The sequence below is a fragment of the Perna viridis genome, chromosome 10, assembly GCF_037379345.1.
Source record: "Perna viridis isolate PV_CMFRI_1.1 ecotype Kerala chromosome 10, ASM3737934v1, whole genome shotgun sequence".
NCBI lineage: Eukaryota > Metazoa > Mollusca > Bivalvia > Mytilida > Mytilidae > Perna > Perna viridis.
This window is the reverse complement of record NC_142454.1, coordinates 32,703,137-32,724,084: the sequence shown is the minus strand read 5'-3', so window position 1 is coordinate 32,724,084 and position 20,948 is coordinate 32,703,137. Positions and strand designations below refer to the sequence as shown.

At 32.5% G+C, this 20,948-nt stretch overlaps 1 protein-coding gene across 1 annotated transcript in view; it reads right to left on the bottom strand.

The window, feature by feature from the left end:
- LOC148605452 (gem-associated protein 5-like) overlaps nucleotides 1–20,948 on the bottom strand; it is a 144,558-nt gene that overhangs the window by 88,896 nt on the left and 34,714 nt on the right. Inside the window, exons 16-17 of the mRNA XM_088551128.1 lie at nucleotides 15,671–15,853; nucleotides 13,346–13,483 (exon numbers count right to left, since the gene is read on the bottom strand). Of these exons, the coding sequence (XP_088407254.1) occupies nucleotides 13,346–13,483; nucleotides 15,671–15,853 (321 nt within the window). The remainder of the gene's footprint in view (nucleotides 1–13,345; nucleotides 13,484–15,670; nucleotides 15,854–20,948) is intronic.

Below are 20,948 nucleotides of genomic sequence, written 5' to 3'. Positions count from 1 at the left end.
ACAACAAGACAAAAAACCAAGGCATTGTGAGTGCCATACCATTATATGGTTGACATTTTTTGTTGTCATATAAAAATATGCAAAATCAAACTTTTCTTCAAATTTTGAAGTGAAAAACACTTAAAAATCTTCAATGGCAACTACAGAAAACGTGTCAAAAGTAACTAAGATGAAAACTCATCTGCCATATAGACCAAATTTTCAGAAGGAAAACTGTAAACCAGATAAGCTACCAATCAGCCAGAAAGTAAGCATATTAATTTTTCGCAGATTTTGTTAACTAAACATATTTGCCGATATCAATTTTCACGGATTAAATAAATGATAAACCTCATATGGTGTTTCAAATTAATTTCCCATGTACACTTTTTTGCACTTTTATGGTAACAGCGAAAAAGTAAAAATTAGTACCCCACGATAATTAATAATAGAATAATCAATTGGAAGGAATGAATAACCCAAATATGATCACAAGTGCCGAAGAACGCCTAGATTTAACGATTTAAATCTTACTGCGTTCTTGACATGAGTGATTATATTTTAGCTATTCACAATAAACCAATTGATTATCCTATTTTTATATAGATTTACTTGATTATTTGTTGCTATTTTCAACATAAATTTCAAATTTCCTGAACGGCAGATTGATTTCACAGTTGTGACATTTTGGTGAGAGAAAGTCCAAGAGTGAAATACCGAATTTATTTAACAGTGTGAATTATCAAAATTTATTACAATAGGAACATTCGACAAAACACTGCTATCTATATAATAAACTTCTACAGTACTTCATGAAGTATGTGCAATACATGAAAAAATTTCCATTTTACTAGTTGCATAAATTTGAACAGAGATTTACATGTAACAGAGCCTCATGATAATTTCCCTAGGACAATGACCTTCTACAAGGTCAAAAATCTAACCAGCTTCCAATTTGTACTTTAAATTAATCTAATTTAATGGAATATTTGTTATGTAATCCAAAGATTCAGGAAGAATAGAATTATCTTAAATTAAACCATCCTTACATTTTTAACAACTACTTCCCAGGTTTCTATAAATCAAAGTGCTGACAAAACTGATAGAGAGGGCTTTCAAGAAACCCCAGAAAATGCAAATTTTATTCCTTGACACTTTTGTTTTGAAAATAAGTGCTCATGGATCAGGGAAGATAGAATTATAAACTTTCAAAATGATAACGAAATAAGATACAGAAAGAATAGTACACTTAAGAAACTAGACGACTAACTAAAAACATTTTAATTACCAGAAAGTACATTTGGAACTTCAAAATTTTTCTTGCTTAATATCTATTCCATGTTTGAAAATAAAATCATCACCAATATGATATAAAACTAATACCACATGAAGTTGCACACATTGTCCAGATAGGTATACCCCAATGCATACAGGAAGATGCTATCGGAGAGCACCCAAAATCGCTAAGAAAGTACGTCCCATTTATATTAAGCCACAGACCAAATATAAAATAAATCCATCTGTTTGGAGAAAAATAACGAAAAAAATTAAATTTGGAAGGACAGACGAAATAAGGGACAAGATAATTCCAACTATTACCACCCACTTCCTAGGTATAATTAAAGACCTGGGGGTCATCTTGTTCCATTTGAGGAATGACTGTTATATTTTTTCTGTCTATGAAGAAATTCTCGAACAGCAGCTTATAATCAAGTGTGCACCACGAGCATAGAGGTTATTTCAAATAAACAGAAAAAAATATAACATTCATTCCTTATAATTTAATTTTAGTTTCAAAATGTAATGAGTAAAATCATCAAAAATGGTCGATGACGTCACAGTCAAACAACAAAATTTGGTCAATGAGATAATAGACACAATATTTTATCCAATCAGAAAGTGTGTTACTTCTGAAATTAAATTATTAACCAATAACAGAAAGTCTGTACTGGTCCTTCTATGTAATGTTACAGAGATCAGCTTCAGTAGAGGTTGTCCAAGCAAAAAACCAGGCAGTGGGTGGCACATGACAAATTTTGCTTTTAAAATTTTCATTTATTTCATATCACAACCGCATCCTTTGTCAAAGTTGAATATTGTTTTTTGATTAAACTGCAATGATTAAATAGAAATAAATTGCATAAATAGTGAAAGAGGGAGATAACTTTATTTTGTGAAAAATTGGGATGCTTTGTTAGGGAATTTCAAAATCATTTTAAGAGTCATCCATTGACAAATAAAAAAAATCATAATACTATTTGACATACATATGATACAAAGATCACATCTAAACAAAACATTCAGGGAAAAAACTAATTAGTCAAGGAATAATAGAAACTGCAGAACAGACTTAAGTAGCACTCCAGTTGAGAATCATGCAAAGAGTGATTCATGGGTGAAAAGCCTACATAATTTAAATTTTGATATTTTGCTTGAATTGCCATACTTAACTGAAATTAACATTCAGTTTTTCATATATCCTGTGTTCTTAGGAGATAAAAATTATATAAAATGCAATGTAGATTTCAAAATTAATACGGAAGATAACTCTGTAAATGATACTCAAATACAACAGAATCTATTGGATTTTCAAATGTTGATCATCTCCTAAGAGCAGACAGATTTGAATGAATAATTACATATTTCATAATTAAGACCCATAAAACAACTTAATTACAAAAACAAAAACATGTAGCCTTATTACAGAATTTGCATGATTCTTACAAAGACTGCTTCTTCAAAGGTGTACACTGAAATTGTCATAAAGGTGTGTTTTCATAGGCAAAGATGTGATGAACTTTGATGATCGAAACTTTAGGCAAATTGGAATCCAGCAGCATCCTTAATCCTCCTAGGGCAAATTGAAATTATAATTTCTTCTAGGACAAATTGGAATTCCTATTTGCCCTGGATTTTAACTATTGCAAATTATAATTCTAATTTGTTCTAGGAAAAATTACAATTCCAATTTGCAGTATGAGGATTCTGTATCCTACTGGCTTCAAGTTTGAAAATTTCAAAGATAACGAGAAAAAGTATTTTACAAGCTTAGTACAATTTTCTGGTAAATAAAGAGACTTTTTTCTTCATTATTTTAATTCCTTTTTCATAAGTTATACAAATTAAAGATTTCTGAGTATTTCAATGGGAAAAAAAAATGGTTTTAAACCAATTATCTCTTATGGTAAGTTTTCTGTGGCAGGTGTTTTTCAATTAACATTTAATCACAACTAAAATAAAACTTGACATAGATGAAAACAAAAATCTGTTCTAAATTATTGGTACAGGAAAGTCACCTGCCACAGAAATATGAAATAGAAAAATTAAATTGTTCTTTCTGGAACAAAGTACAATTCTATATTAGAGTTTAGACACAATGTCATTTGAGACAGTGCTACTGTCAATTATATGTGAGAAGCTAAACGCTGTCGTATTAGCCATGAAACAGAATCATCAGTTATCAAAAAGCAATACCCTGTTAGTGATATACTGTGGGTATAAAAATTCACAATGCAGACTCAAATATTCTTCCCTCCAAAATTCCGGATATCAAGATCCTCAACAATTCAAATACGTTTATATAAAATATTTTCAAAAATGGTATTTCGAAAAACTTCTACTCTGAGGATGACCTTCTTGACTTTAAGCTGATATGTTTCCCAGGATTACCAGTAAATTCAGTTGACCCAAAGTCATTAGATGAATTAACACACATTCAAGCATGTCAGAAAAATTGGTCTGTAAACCAAGACTTTGAGCCTGCATCCAATAGCAGCTGTAACAGAAAATGTCTAACCTTAAAATGATCATGTTGAAGGTCCAAAAACACTTGTATCACAAAATGTTACAAACAAAGCATAAAAAAATGCTGTAGTAAATGAGATGTCAACGTTCTAATATTTCATTATTTTAGTATTTGATAATAAAATTTTGTAGTTTGATGTAACATATTACAGTTCATTGAATAAAATATGTTCAAAATGTCGTACATTGAAAATGATATATCCAACAACATTCAACATTTTCATAAATCATAAGTTTATTTTAATATCAAAATGTTCAGCAATACCTGGAATTTCCCACATCATTAAATCTAGAGTAATTCCAAATATCATTAAAATTTAGTAGGATCTTAAAATCCTCTGAGGGTAAATTGAGATATCCAAAGAATTCCAATTTACACTGGTTAAAATCAAGAGCAAACTGGAATTCCAATTCGTCCTGGGAGAAATTAGAATTCCAATTGGCCCAAGGAGAATTCTGGATTCTACTGGATTCCAATTGATCCAAGGAGGATTCTGGATTCTACTGGATTCCACTTTGCCCTGCAACATGTACATGTATTAGAGTATTGACATTATAATTTGATTTCAATGTTTTAGTATATTGCCTTTCATAGTTATATGTTCTGATATTTTTAATATGGAAAGAACAATACCGCTCCAGTTCTTGCATTATGGGTAAATGTGGTCAAACTGACCATTCTGACTTCAGTAAGTGTAAGTGTTTGTAAGAATCAGGCAAAATGGGAAAAAACAAGTTTTTGTAAGAAGCAGGCAAAAGGGGAAAAATCAGAAACACGTATGTCAAAACCCCACCGATCAGAAACATGTATGTCTAAAAACCCAACCGATCTGATGCATGTCAGAACCCAACCGATCAGAAACATGTATGTCAAAAACCTATCGATCAGAAACATGTATGTCAAAAACCCATAGATCTGACAATATAATTGCATTCAAAAATGCTTTCTCTATTTGAAAAGACCATTATTATTTGAACTCTGGATTAAATTGCTCAGATATTTTTCAATAGACTATAAGAAAATGATACATCAAACAGTATACAAAATAATACTTACAAAAGAGTAAATGCTGGTCCAGTTGATCAAATGTAATATGAAATGGATATTCTACAAAAGCTCAGAAACAATACCAATACATAAATACTAGTCTTAGCAAGTTACAAATCTTCAGTATTACACAGTGCAAAGTTTCAATATAATTGGGGGAATACTTTTGAAGTTATAAATTACACTAATAAGGTACCCTCCACATGGCTAAAATGGTTTTAGTTCATCACGCTGGAAATGAAGGAAAATGATTGTCATTTGAACTTCTTTATAATAGGTGCACATCTTCAAGGTGCTTATAAGCAAAATTTCCATATCATTGGGTAAGTACTTGTGTTACAGATTACAAAATGTAGGTACCCCTTAAGTGTAACCAACAGATGGACAGACAGTGTTCTAGACATGGTTAGCCCCCTCATTTCGACTTTTACTATTGCGGCTTCTCTATATACCAACCCTTATTTGTAACTGACACTGAATGCCATTCCTCTCTCCATTAGCACATGAGCATGATAGTTCAAGGACTTCAGATATGCAATGCGATTCAAAGATATGCAAAAACTTGTCTGCACAAAGCTCATATCTAATGAGGGCAAAAACCTCTTGAAATGTAAACAATTTGATCAAATACCAATTTGTAAATACAATTAAACTGCAATGTGGTTTAGGTTATGTAATTCATTCAGATTTTCCAACAATGAAATTGTCTGATCAAATCTAACAATCCTCTTGACAACCATTTCTGTTTGTAATAAATCAAAGCCCTGACAGTTCTGAGAAGGGAAAGAAAGAGAGCTAATAACAAGTGTAAATGCAGCTTAATGCAACTTTAATTCTTAAAGAGCAATTTAATCATCAGAGTGCAGATGTATTATCTTAATTGTAACATTTAAAAGAATTTAAACAAAAATTAAAAGAAAACTTCTTTTCAGAGTAGGTAGCACTTTCAAAGTTCAAAATGTTCTCTTTAAAATTGTGTAATATATCAATTAATTTTAATAAATAGATAAAAAATATGATTTTGGTTTAATAAGCATATTTTAATATGGCTTCATACAAACATCTTTAATCACCAAAATGAAAAAAAATATTAAAGGTCAAATCCCACAGCTAAAAGAAAATTTAAGAAACAAAGACCAAGCAAAATATAACAGACACACAAAATCAACAAACAGCATACAGAAAAAAAAACATGTACTGGAGGAAAGATGGTGATTACAACTAGAGGCTCAAGAGAGCCTGAATCGCTCACCTGGTTAACCATTTGCTTATTTGAAAAAATTGAGGTTGAATGAGACAGGCTAAGTTAAAGTCAACTTAATTGTCAGATGCAGGAAATGCTTCAATAGCATTTTCATGACCTGAACCAGAATTTTGCTAAAGGCAACAATTTTTGAATTATTTTCAAAAACCTGTCTTCCGACCCCTAAGTTCCATTTTCAGTATAGGCAGCCATATCTATTCATGGATTAAAAATCACAAGTCCTTTTGAGCACAATACACTAAAGAACTATTATGCTTATTTCCATTTAAAATGGTTTTAGATAAGAAGATTTTCAAAGTGTACATGTAAAAAGAAAAACAACCAAAAAATTGTTTCAGGGGCAGTAACTCCTACATCAGTCAATGAATGGTCCTTCTCATGATGCTTAACAATTTTACCCTATGCCAGAAATTTGCTAAAGGCAACAGTTTTTGAGGTATTTGAAAAGAACTGCCATCTGACTCCCATGTTCTATTTTAAGTGACAACGGCCATGTTTTCTCATGGATCAAAAATCCCAACATTCATTTTGTGCAGGACACCCTAGGGAACAAACATGCCAAGTTTAAAACCTGTGAGTCTAGTAGTTTCAGAGGAGAAGATATTTGAAAATTTGTCCACGACGACAAAGACGATGGCGACGATGGACACCAAGTGATGGCATAAGCTCACTTGGCCTCTGGCCAGGTGAGCTAAAAAGTCATTCCACTTTCCAGATTTTCAGAGAGAAGAAATAACTGCTGAACAGAATACACCATAATCAAAATTAATCTGCATTAAATGTCTTCAGTAATATGTTAAAGTTTGGAAAAAAAACATAAAGTTGCATGTGTTGTTGTGCTTAAGGTACACACCCTCACCCCCTTTTTTTAATCAAAATAGTTAAAACTGTCAAATTCTCACAAACAGGAACACTGCTGTTACATTGAATAACAACCACCATTTAACTTACAATGTCCCATCTACATAAAGTCACAATTATCAATCTATTGGGGAACAATAACCACCATTTAACTATATTGTTCCATCTACATAAAGTCATGATCATCAATCCACTTGGGTCAGGATTCAATGACAGGTGGAATGGTTGGACATGATCATCAATCCACATGGGTCAGGATTCAATGACAGGTGGAATGGTTAGACAAGATCATCAATCCACATGGGTCAGGATTCAATGACAGGTGGAATGGTTGGACAAGATCATCAATCCACATGGGTCAGGATTCCATGACAGGTGGAATGGTTGGACAAGATCATCAATCCACATGGGTCAGGATTCAATGACAGGTGGAATAGTTGGACATGATCATCAATCCACATGGGTCAGGATTCAAATACAGGTGGAATGGTTGGACATGATCATCAATCCACATGGGTCAGGATTCAATGACAGGTGGAATGGTTGGACAAGATCATCAATCCACATGGGTCAGGATTCAATGACAGGTGGAATGGTTGGACATGATCATCAATCCACATGGGTCAGGATTCAATGACAGGTGGAATGGTTGGACATGATCATCAATCCACATGGGTCAGGATTCAATGACAGGTGGAATGGTTGAACATGATCATCAATCCACATGGGTCAGGATTCAATGACAGGTGGAATGGTTGGACAAGATCAATCTACTATACCACCCACTCACTGACTGTAGTATAATTTATTTTTTAATAGCTATAACTTATTAACTGGCAGTTCTCTAGCCCTTGAGATCATATTTCTGATTTTCTCTCTTTCAAATCAATTATCCTAAAACCAGTTTTAAATCAGTGCAGCACAATTTCAATGGTAAAAAAATCATAGTAAATTGTAGCAATCAGGCAAAACCAATTAAAACTAATAGCTGATACTAACTTTAGAAGACGATAAAACAAATTAGCAAAAATCATACAACCGTAAATGACAAGACTTTCCTAATGGAATGATTTTGTTCCAAATGGATTTGAAGATGACTCTAATACTGAATTCAATACAATCCATTAAGCTAACAATCCCTCCATACAACAAATTGCTGTAATGCAAATTAAACAATTACATAAGAGATTTCATACACCAAAATGTGATGTACTCAAATAGGACAAGGATCTCAGGACCTATTGAAATGGTGAATCAATGCTCAACTTGGTCAATTACTTCCATGTGCTTGAGAAAATTAAGGATAATTCCTAATGAAGGAACTTGGTGAAGTAGTTCTGTTTTTCTGAGTATCAAGGAGAGTCTGAATGACAGAGACTTCAAGGCTAGTTTATCAGCAATCTATACATAAAACATTCATTCTAAATGTCTGAAACATGTATTTAATTTCCAGGGCTTGAAATTAGTATCACTACTGAATCAATTCTCCTCCACCTTAGCGAGTAGTGAAATGGACATTAGAAGCACAAACAAATCACAATTCAAGTTTTATCCGAAACAGTCGGTAGTTTTGCTTTTTACCCTTTGACCTTAAAGACACATAAGTCATCTGATCGCAATTCTGTTTCCTGATTGGCTAAATACTGTAACATAGTGGCATTCAAAGAAACTATATAGAAAATTGGGTGCCGTGCCAGGTGTTATATTTCCTGAATGAAATGTAGAAACTTTTAAGTAAAAGAAAAAAAAAATTACTGCGTCAGCTATCTTTTTTTTAAAGATAGAACTGGTTTTGGCTCATTGTGAGAGTGACTTCAGTATCACATCCAAATTACATCTCATCCTCCTTGGCTCACTGCAAGACTGAGACAGTTATACTTTCAAATCATAACTTAATCACAACTACCCCCTTTTACCGTCTGCTATTTGGGGAACCAGAGGTATTAAGTACATGTTTTTATTCTTTAATTGTCAAATCCCAGAAATGAAAAGCACATGTACTTGCAACAGACGACACAAAAACTACTCAAAAACTAATTAAAAACTAATTAACAAAACGGATGACGGCAAAATGCCATTTCCAGAAAATAATAAATTAAAGAAAAATCAAATTCAACTCATGTATGTAATACCCTTCCTTAGCTCACTGTGAGACTGAAATCAGTATCACTTCTAAATAACATCTCACTTAACTTGGCTCACTGTTACACCGAAATCAGTATCACTTCTAAATAACATCACCCCTCTTTGAGTCAATGTGACACTGAAATAACATCCACATCACTGAAATAAGTATCAAATCACATCTCACCTTTCTTGGCTCACTGTGGGACAGAAATCAGTATTGCTTCTAAATCACACCTACCACTCATTGGTTCACTGTGACACTGAAATCAGTATCACTTCCAAATTACATCTCACCTTTCTTGGCTCACTGTGACACTGATATCAGTATCACTTCCAAATTACATCTCACTTAACTTGGCTCACTGTGACACTGAAATCAATATCACTCCTAAATCACAACTAACCCTTTTGGGTCCATTGTGAAACTGAAGATAATTTAAAGTATATATTTCATAAGCAAATTGGCGGGTGTTTCTAGAAAAGCAGAGGATGCTTACCCTATCAGTACATTTAGTCCATGCTCCCAATTTTTAGTAAAGTCCCAGTTGCTCCTATACATTTGTTACTTTGTATGTATTATTTTAGTCATGTTATGTTCTTTGTGGTGTGTGTCTATTTTCCATGTCTGGTTTTTGTCCCTAGACTATGGTACATTCTTTTGATTTCTACTAAAATGTTGGTTCTCTTGATTACACTTTCATTAGAATAAATGAATTTTCCCTGCAGAGTTTAATATTGAGCAAACTCAACACATGCACATCCACTAGCCCACCGTTAACACAAAAAGGTGTAATTAGTATGGATATTCCATGCAGAATAACCCCTCTTGATTTTATATCATTATAAGTTGGTTTTTTTTTTTACATTAAACTGGAACCAAAAAAAAAAATGGTGGGATCAAATTTTTTCTGTGAGCCCAAATCAAAGGATCCGTCTCACCGGGTTTCTACTTAAACAGTCTCTTAATCTAGTTACTTTTTTTCTAAATTTATCAACTTACGATCTTAGATAATGCCCTATTCACTCACAAGTTAAGTACTACTCCATCTGGGATACAGGACTGGAAAGCCTACATATTCTCATTTTTTATATTTTGTTTAAAATGCTTAACAGAAATTAACAAGCGACTTTTCATGTAACCTGTGCTCTCAGCGAGATAAAAATTATATAGAATACACTGTAGAATTAAATGTAAAGGAGATAACTCTGTAAATGACACTAAAATACAGTAGAAATCATTGGGTTTTCAATGTGAATTATCTCCTAAGAGCACACGGATTGGAATGAATAATTATACATTTCATCATAAAGATCTATAAAGCAACTCAATAACAAAAATAAAAATGTGTAGCCTTTTTTCAGGTGTAGGTACCAATATCGTATTGCATATCCCTGAGCGGGTGTACGTGAAAACATGGATGCTATAAAAATATAGTGCATTTTCTTTTTGCCTCTCTACAAACTAATGTTTTGTCAAAAGATATGAACAATGACTTATAAAATAGAGCAAACATCACACTGTAAGTTGAAGAACTTTTTTAAAAGAAAATCTAACATAATATCATAAAAATGTTCCACTGAAAAGGTTGGTTTGGTGAGTGCAAAACGAAAGTGAAAGTAGGGAAAATGGCTATTTATAGTTCAAGACTACTTTTCTGTCCGATCTTCGTGGACTCACCCTATTTTCTTTGCGGGAAATTATTCTTTCACATGCCCTTAGAAATGCTACATAAGTGAAAGTTTTATTGAATCAATTTACATATTTTTTTAAAAATCCTAAAAATATGCACTTCACTCTAGAGGTCTATGGGAAAATTAATACAATACTGAGATCTGTATCACATATTACAGAATTTGCATGATTCTTGCTGGAGTACTACTTAAGTAAACTTCCGAAGGATGTTCATGCTAAATGAGTGAGTGAATTTAACCAACTTCCAAAGTTATATTCAGAAAAAATTTCATTCAATTCTTATAAATCCATTTCAGTACATGCACTTGAAATTTCCCTTGACTGGTTGCATAAAGCTTAACAAAGCCTAAACAGACAATAAAAATACTTAATTGTCTACGAAATCATGAAAATTTTACCTTAATTAACATTTAATAGATGTTTTGTACAACCCAGTTCAAATTTCTACTGCCATGATATGTCTGATGAATCAGACACCATATATTTTTAATCAGTGGCCAAGTTTACCATGTAATAAACTATTTGAACATGGTACTGTTTGTTTACAGTAGCTTGACCAATCAAAATGTAGAAAAATCATTTACGTAAATGACATTGTTGTAATCTTGAATATAACTTTATACACCAAATAAAAGACCATAATTATAATATATCAGGACATGACTGGTGATGATATGGATATTGACAGCTTTGAACTTCAAAGATATCCTAAGTAGTGCTTTCAAAACAGATTTACCATATCAATTTTCAGAGGACATAATAAAACTAATACTCAATTCCTCTCATCCCAGTTATAATTTAATTTCAAACTATACCAGTTAGTTCCACATTTAATATGACATGACTGCACACAACAGAGCTTGTAAGTCTGGTTCCCGATTCATTTTTGAACTGGAATTTCTACTGTTGAAAACATGAAGTGTTCGTAAGAATCAGGCAAAATGGGAAAAATCAGAAACATGCATGTCAAAACCCTTACAATCTGACAATAAAATATCCCTCAAGGATGCTTTCTCCCTTTGAAAAGACCATTATTTGATTTCTGCATCATCAGATTTTTCAATAGAATCTTAGAAAAATGAGGTTTTTGACAGTTATCTGCCGTTGAAATGTTCATTTTCAGTGCATTTCAATGAAATTGTAACTCAATGGTACAGCAAGATTTTGAGAGTGCAAATAATCAACTTACACTATCAAAATGGTGTTGTTTTTTTTTTCATACCATGTTTCATGCCTGATTCTTACAGATACTGACACCAATGACCAATTGGTATTTAGTTTTACACCTTTGAGTATATCATTATACAGCTTAGTTATTAGAATCTTCTATTTTGTGTTGTTTCAAAACTTATCAAAGGGACAACCTTTAACATCAGACCTGGTTAAATCAAATCTTTATTCTGTAAACAATCATATCCTATGCTTATGCTATTCTCAGGAATTTAAAGTCACAAGACGAGACTTAAAAATCCTGATAAACCAAGCATATTTCTACCATGACTTTTCAGCATACCCATTCACGAACTGCAGTACATTTTTCATGTACAATAAAAAAACATGAACGTTCAAACATTCCTGCACATAAAATAACAATATTTCATTTTACTTTTAATCTTTGAATTTCATGTTTTCCGTTAGTTCCATCCATGAAATGCAACGTTGCTTGTCAAAATGTGTCAACATTCGTGAACAATATTTGACTACATCATCAGTGAAATTTTAGTCTGAGTATGTCAAGTAACTTTTACCAATAGAAAACCCTCTGTACCCCTAAAATACCCTTGAGAAACACTCTGTAATTAAAGGTCAGGGGTACATGAACCCCCAGATGCAAAAACTAGTGGGACTGGGCATGCTGCTTGTCCTAAAAAATTAACCAAATGCTACATATTTTCAATGTTAAGATGTTTCCCATACCAAGGTATATTGAAACCTAACATTTACTGATATTTTCAATAACATAAAAAATCTTTCTTGCTTTTCCATATCTTAATTTTCCTTATTTCAGGAGGTAGACCTAGGGTAAGGAACACAACTCTTAAAAATTATTGGAATGTTTGTATTCAGCATTTTACGTCAGTGTAATGAAAGCAACAAAGTAACTTGGACTGATTTCATTGTTTCAAATGAAAGCTTGAAAGGCTTTGGTGAATTGAATATGATACAAACAAATCACTGATTTCAAGAGTTGCGTCCCTTACCCTAGGTCTACCTCCTTAAGTTTCCCAACTAGAGACTCTCAAACAATTATTCCATAATAAAGAGACTTAATGTGGCAATTTCTTTTCTTTTTTTTTTCTTTTTTTTATAGCATTTTCTTCAAACTGGAGGAATTAGAAAAAATAAGTTAAATGCACTACCAAAGTTCTATTTCTTTCTGAAAGTAATCCACACATATTCATTACTGTAAGTTATAGAGTTTATTGGTAGCTTCTGGTTGGATAAAAGCAAACACCTTAGAAAATTCTGAAACCAAATTCTAATACCAAGTGTAACCATTTGTAAATAACATATTTTGCCAGCATAACCATTTCGTATTTGAACAAAAGATCCTTGCTAAGCAACTTACGGAAAATGTACTTTGCCAGAATCTCAATGTCATTTAGCACCAGCTCCTTGGCACGAGCATCCTTCCGACCAGACAGTGGAAATATTGCCTTGGGTTTCCATTTCTTCTTTGGAACATCCTTACCGTACACTTGACCAACTGAAAATAACCAGCCAAGATAATTTACATAGACCTCTTCAAAAAAACATAGGCCTTCGGCTCACTTGTCTTTTCCTGGTTCATTTTTCTAGAAGGCTACTTAAGAAGGATGTATCTATAAAAGACTAGCATCAGAACTATTATCTATACAGACTGAAAAACCTGAGACTATTATGCATTAGTATCTGAGATCAACCAAATTAGAAAAGATACCTAATTTTATTTCACAAGAATTTCAGCTGTGGAAAGTACATGAAGCATCCTTCAACATTGATTTAGTGTCTGATGACTACAAAATTTAATATGAGAAAAAAAAAAGAAAGGGTGCTTCTGTTATTAAAAAAAAAAAAAAAAAAAAAAAAAAAAAAAAAAAAAAAAAAAATAAAAATTTTATGAATTTTGGCTTGACAAATATGTGAACCGTCAGACAGATGGGAAGACAGTGACATACTATAAAAATCTTATCAAAAGACAACAATATTATAGTGGCTAAGAATTTAAAAGTTCAATTGTCATTGTGAATTAAGATTATAACAAGCAAGAGTATCATAGTCGTATGTTCCCCACACCGAAAAAAAAAAAAATGCAAAAGCCCTATAACCCTCTAAAATTTGTTGAATCAAAATGGCAGCACAATAAGATCAACTTCATATGGTGAACAAAAATCCTACAAAATTCAAACAAAATCAGTTGAGCATTATCGGTGCACTTACATCCTAAAGTGTGACAGACAGATGGACAGACGGACGGACAGATGAACACTATTATTTCTATGTCTCCTTCCACATAGTGGCTGGGGATAATAGAGAAGTTGAAATAGCAATTTTTAATTATTGAATTACATATTACTGCATTTTCAGGAGCCAAAAACAAACCAGTTACAAAGATATATTGTACAGTACCTGAACGGATCCGTGCAACTATAACTGCGATCGTTCATCGACCACTGACCAGTTTCTGATCGGTTATCGAACCTTCAAACCAATCCATTAAACCGATGATCATGTCTATTTGACATCACATAACCGATGATGGGCTAATATATTTTACTGATTAATTTATTTTGGTTATTCATTTTTTCACAAATTTTCTAAATGATATAAATTCAGACATCAATTAATGTTCTTGTATTTTAATCTTAGTATTTTGAATGAAATACAGAGTGTTAATTATTTTAAGCTCAAAGTAAACCTAATATGATACCTTACTTGATTCCTTCCAATCAAAATCAGAGATGATTTTACAAGGTCTACAAACAAAGTGGATATTGGCAAAATCAAAATTAAATTGACAGTAAGAAACGTAACTGTAGAATCATGATTTAAAATAGCGGAATTCTGCTAAAAAGCAGAAAAAATCATGTCTGTAAAATTCTGAAATTTACACAAACCAATCATTCGTCATATTACATATCAAAATCATGATCAGATTGCTCACCGGTCATCGATTATCGGATATAGCTATGACACCTATCATTCACTCATCGGTCATCAATCTGTCAAATAGTTGCATGGACTAGTTCTGGACTGCAGGTAGGTCCAGCCTTATAGGGTTGAGTTTCAAAATATGTTAATTGTGAATATTCAAACCTTGAATCTAAGAAAGTGAAAGCATAAAGTATCATGTTGCCAGGACTTCTTGAGAGTTTAGTTTAAAATTCAAGTTTTCAACTCACATCAAATGTGTAAAATTTGCAAAAATTTTGAAAGATCAAATAAGAAAATAAAAAGTAAGGTCTTAATTAGCATGGAGTTTGCACATTACACAAACATGAATTTATGACGTCTACAAAAAAAGCAAAAATTGGCAAAATTATACGTAAATATACAGTAGAAAAAAGAATTGTAATGGTAAAATCCAGATTTGAAACAGTAGAATTCCGCTAAAAAGCAGAAAAAAATCATGTCTGATTACAGCTAACAATATATTTACTTCAGGGGATGAAATGTTTCAGATAATTAACTAGACAATTAACGAAGAGATTTAAACCTTTTTTTCCTTCCATAAATATTTAATCAAAGTTTGATATAAAGTTAAAATCTCTGTCAATTGTCCAGTTAATTACCTAAGGAAATTCATCAGGTGATTTTCTTTTAATCAAAGAAAGACCAGCAAAATCAGCAAAATCCATAATTCTGAGCAGCAGAGTAAATAAATATAGACAACAATATCTATTAAGAAACTTACATGGCTTGTTAATTCTCCTCTCCTTCAATTTTGTAAAATCTGGTGACACTTCAGAAGTCTTTGTTGCTGAAGAAGTTGTGTCCTTCTGCAACAATGACTGACCTTTGACATCTGACTCCAACTTGTCATCTGCTGATGATGTCAGTGACTTTTCCACTTCCTTCCCATCCTTGCTTTGAACACCTTTAAACAAATTAAAAGAAACCTCTCAATATAGTGCTGTAAATATTATTGATTTGGGAAGAAAAAAAATGAATGTCATCAGTTTTGTTCAAATTTGTGACAGTTCATATGTACTCATATTAAACAATCGCTACACGTGTTCTCATTAATCAAAGCTTTGAATGGCCCCAATAGTTTTATAAATGTTAATTTTAATTTCTATGGTAATTATTAAGCAAGGGATGTCAACAATAAAACCATCCTTAGTTCTTCTAAGTGCTAATACTGGACACTTCTTTTGTTGAATAAAGAAGTCTTTCCATGGTTATTCTTAATTTAATGATGGTGTCGTGTCATTCATTGCAAATGTGACCAGTGTGATAGTAATGAAATATGATATAAATATTTACAACATTTAACACAAACAGATCATGGCCATGGTAAAACAATTCTGAAATGGGACAAAGCGCAAGGTTTTTTAATTTGGACCAAGGGCAAGGCTAAGTGTGGCTACGTGTTGCGTTTGATTTCCCGACCTTGACCTATGACATACAACTTTAAAAATAAACAAGGTTAAAGATTTTTCTAATGATTCAATATGAATCATATCCATAATCTATGGTTTTTTAGCAAAAAACATAATTCATGGATCTCAGTCACATTAACCTTTGACCTACAATGTGACCTTGATAATTCTTAGGGTTAAACATTTTTCTAACAGTCACATTAACCTTTGACCTACAGAATGACATTGAAAATTCTTAGAGTTATAAATTTTACCTAAAGTCACATTAACCATTGACTTATAGCATGATCTTGACACTTGTTAGGGTTATAGGTTTTCCTAAGTATTACATGTATACATGTTGAAAGCTGATGAATTGAGAGTGTTCACAACAAATCAGTAGATTTTTTTTGTTTTTGTTTTTTTTTTGTGTAATTTACAATTTGTTAAGCTTACTTTGACAAAAAAATAAAACAAATCAAAAACAACAAGTTAAAAAAAAAACATCAATATATCATTCAAGTCAATCATTTGTTCTTCACACAATGATTTTTTTTTTCAGGGAGGGGGGTGGAGGGGGGGGCAAACTATTGCAATTTTCAAGATATCATAAACTGGTACACTACATTCACATTTTGGTCTGAAATGTTAAAGTGATGGAATCAGTATTTAAGAATCAGGCAAAATTTAAAAATAATAAAAGATGCTCAGAAAAAGAAAGGAAGAGACAAAGACTAGACATGGAAAACAGACACACACAACAAAGAACATAAAATAACCAAAATAATACATATAAAGTAACAAATGAAAATGAGCAACTTGGACTCCACTTAAAACTGGGAGCATGGACCAGGTGCAGTGGTAGAGTAAGTGTCCTCTCCTTTTCTAGAAAACTTATTAAACCTCAAAATACTAAAAGGAAGGCAAAACAGACACCTAACTTTTTAGCACTTTTTCAATTGAACTTAAAGACGAACGTCATGTAACACCCACTTCTCCTTATTACTGAAGTACAATACAGTTGACATTTGCAGAGACCACGTTTTATTATCAATGTGTTCATATAATTGAGATTGATATGCGCTGGTTCAGCTATAAGGCAGATCTATTCTTCCAGGAAATAAGGTAGTTTAGATAAAATCTCATACAATTGTTGTTTTTTTTCTCTTTCTCAAATTCTGAGAACACAAGTCTTAAAGGTATAAATACAGTGAATATGCATGACAATGCGACTGCCCCTTTTTGGAGAGAATAATTTGTCACCAAGTGAAGACAGTTGACCATGGGATTGAATAATATTTAATCAATTTAAAATAAGTTGAAAGGTATTTCATTTTTTCCATTCAAAATGTGCCAGATTTTTTAGATTATTTTGTCACAGCATTTTAACAAAGGTGAGGCTAGGGTCAAACTTTAGCACATTTACACATGCCATGTAACAAGACATGGAAATGACCCCAAAATGCTGCATGACACTACATGTATGTTTTGAAAGTTTCAAAAGATACCCAGGCATTTGAACTTTAGAGGGTACTGTGAAAATACTATTGTTCATGAGCTACTAATTTTTGTGGTTTTCAAGAGTAGGCCAAACCATGAAATTTGGTTCCAAACAAAAATGTAGAATCCTATTGATATGTATATTGAAAACCACAAATTCAAAAATCCATGAACTTGTGTTTCTTCCATAATCCACGAAAACTGGTATCCACGAATTAATATACTTTCACAGTAATCAATAAAATTTCTTGATTTCAACAGGTTTATTCACAAGGGACATATCTTGAAAAAATGGGTTTGCATTGAAAGCAAAGAGTTTGTTCTTCTATTGCATACCTACACCATGGCAGCTGTTAAGATAGCAACATAATACAAAGCTGACAATTTTGCTATGATTTTAATTAAGGGTTGTTTTTTTTTTTTTTGTCATTTTTTTTTTCTTATTTTTGTTGTCATGCAGTATGTTACTGGGGTGAACTTAACTTTTAATGGTCAGTGGCAAATCCAGACATTCCAAAAAGCAGGGGAGTGAAAACTAGCCTAATAAGGGGTTGGCATCAGAAAATTCAAATGATTTTTTTAGTACTATCAACCAAAATTTCTAAGCATAAGGCCTGGATCTCCCGAACAAGTGAAAGGTGTTGCCTCTCAATTAATGATATATAAAAACAGCATACTTGCCAGGCAGTAGGAAGATGATTTAAAAAATTTTTAAAATCTTCCCCTGAATTGGCTTGTGTCAGTCCCTGTAAAAATCAGGCAGTGGGTGAAACATAGTATGGAAAAAACCCATCATTCTGATAGTGTAAATTGACTATTTGCACATTCAGATTCACAGAAAACAGACATGATTTTCCATATCATGCTGGACCTTTGAGTTACAATTTCATTAAAAAGTACTAAAAATGAACATTTCAATGGCAGATAACTCTGTCAAAAACCTCATTTTTCTAACATGCTATTGAAAATGTTTGAGCAAAACCAGTGATGCAGAGATCAAATAATGGTCTTTCCAAAAATAAAGAAAGCATCCTTGAGTGATATTACATTGTCAGATCAGTGGGGGTTTTGACATGCATGTTTCTGATTTTCCCATTTTGCCTGATTCTTACAAACACTTACATTTAATCATCAAGGGTTCATTCCAGGATGGCTGAAGGTAAAATTTTCTAAAAGAAAAATGAACACAACAAATGCACCAGAATATCATATAAACATAAAATAGTGATCAGAGATCAACAATGTCAACATGCCTTTCAGTTATAATATCAATCATTACTTAATTTCCTTCAAATTATACCTAATTAAGTTGCAGACAGAGAACTTTCATTCAGCTGATATAGCAGAAAAAAAGTAATTATACAACAAATACGTTCTATCATATCTGAAACAACTATTATTTTATCATAAACAAGATGGGGTGACGAAAAAATGTGTCATTTGCACTAGTATAACATAATAAACAAGGGTGTAGTTTAGTATGAGAAACGATGGGAAAGCAGGGTCTGACTCAGGGGTACAGCAGGTTAGCACCCCTCCATTTGATTGGAAAATTTGTCATTTCCCTGTATAAAACTAACAAAATATAGTAAATAATGTCCGAGCAATCCCCCTTCTTTTTAGAGTAATCAAGGGAACCAAGGTTGTAGCGGTAATCAAAAGAATGTAATCCAGGGACAAAGACCAGACAAGGAAAACAGACATACACAACAAAGAACATGAAGTAACTAATATCATACATACAAAGTAACAAAAGCAAATGAGCAACTCGGACTCCACTAAAAACTGGGAGCATGGACCAGGTGCACCGGTAGGGTGCTAAGGAAGCCCATTTTGCACCCCTCCTTTTCAAAGTGTCTGGATCTGCCCCTCAGAAAGTGTAAACTCACAAAATTGGAAGTAAATATACAGCAAAACAAAAATTTCATTACATGAAAAATATGAATTTGTAAAAGCAAAAATCTGTGAATCTACAGAAAAATTATACTTAATGCAGTTAATTTTATGGAAGAAAAAAATTGGCAACTGATAGGAATTCACTCCTCTTATCTCATTAAATACAAACACAGAAATGTCAAAGCAAATATTTGACTGTTTCCACAAAATGTACATGGGTGGTAGTACAGTATTTTTGTTTGATCATTTTACAACCAAAACTGGCAGCTTACCAATGTTTTATTCCTCCCATGATATTTCCCATGCATTTTACCTCTATATAATGCAACCTGTAAAATGTGACTACAAACGGCCATTAAATACCATTCCCCCTAATGAAAATCCCTGTATAGAGCGACTTTCTTGGTGCTCGGAGGAAACCGAAATTCAATAGTTATGGATCTTGTTCAAAACGAGATTTCTTATGTCATCTCACTCATACACATTATTCTGACTCTGAGTCATGCTTTTAAGACAAGCCATTTGCCAAAAAAAAAAATTCTTTTCAAATTTTTCAGAGTTTTGAAGATTAGTTTGTTCACTATTATAAGGAAGAACAGACAGAAGGAATAAGCAGCTGAGCTTTAAAAACATAAATACAGTCTTCCTGAAATGTGCTGCACTAGCCCTGAAAATTTTTTGGACTGGAGGATTTGTTGTTGTGCTGGACCAACTGACCGCCAGTGGAAAGTTGATCAATTACTCATCTTAGAATTTGTTAGGAAAATTCAGCAGATTCAACATAACTCAGCCATTTACTTGATTACAACCACTATAAATTCAGTTAAAGCTCTCCTTAGACAAAACATCAGCAGATTATAGTTGCATCAATTATCCAAGGTTTTGACATTTTAAAATCTGCCAGACCAAAAAAAAAAACCAAATATGTATAAAACAGATACAGCTTTGTAGTAAAGTGATGCTAATGCAACTGTATACCAAATATGACTGACCTAGCATAACAACACTGACTCAATCAAAAAACTAAACATGAAATCTTAACATGAAATTTGAAATTTACAAGTCAATAGACACTTACTGCAGGGGTATGTGCATAAAACAGAATATATAGAATTGCATCATAGTGATGCTATCGCAACTGCATATCAAATATGGATGACCTAGCACAAATGGATCATATCAAACTGACCTAATCAGAAAACTTAACATGAAAAT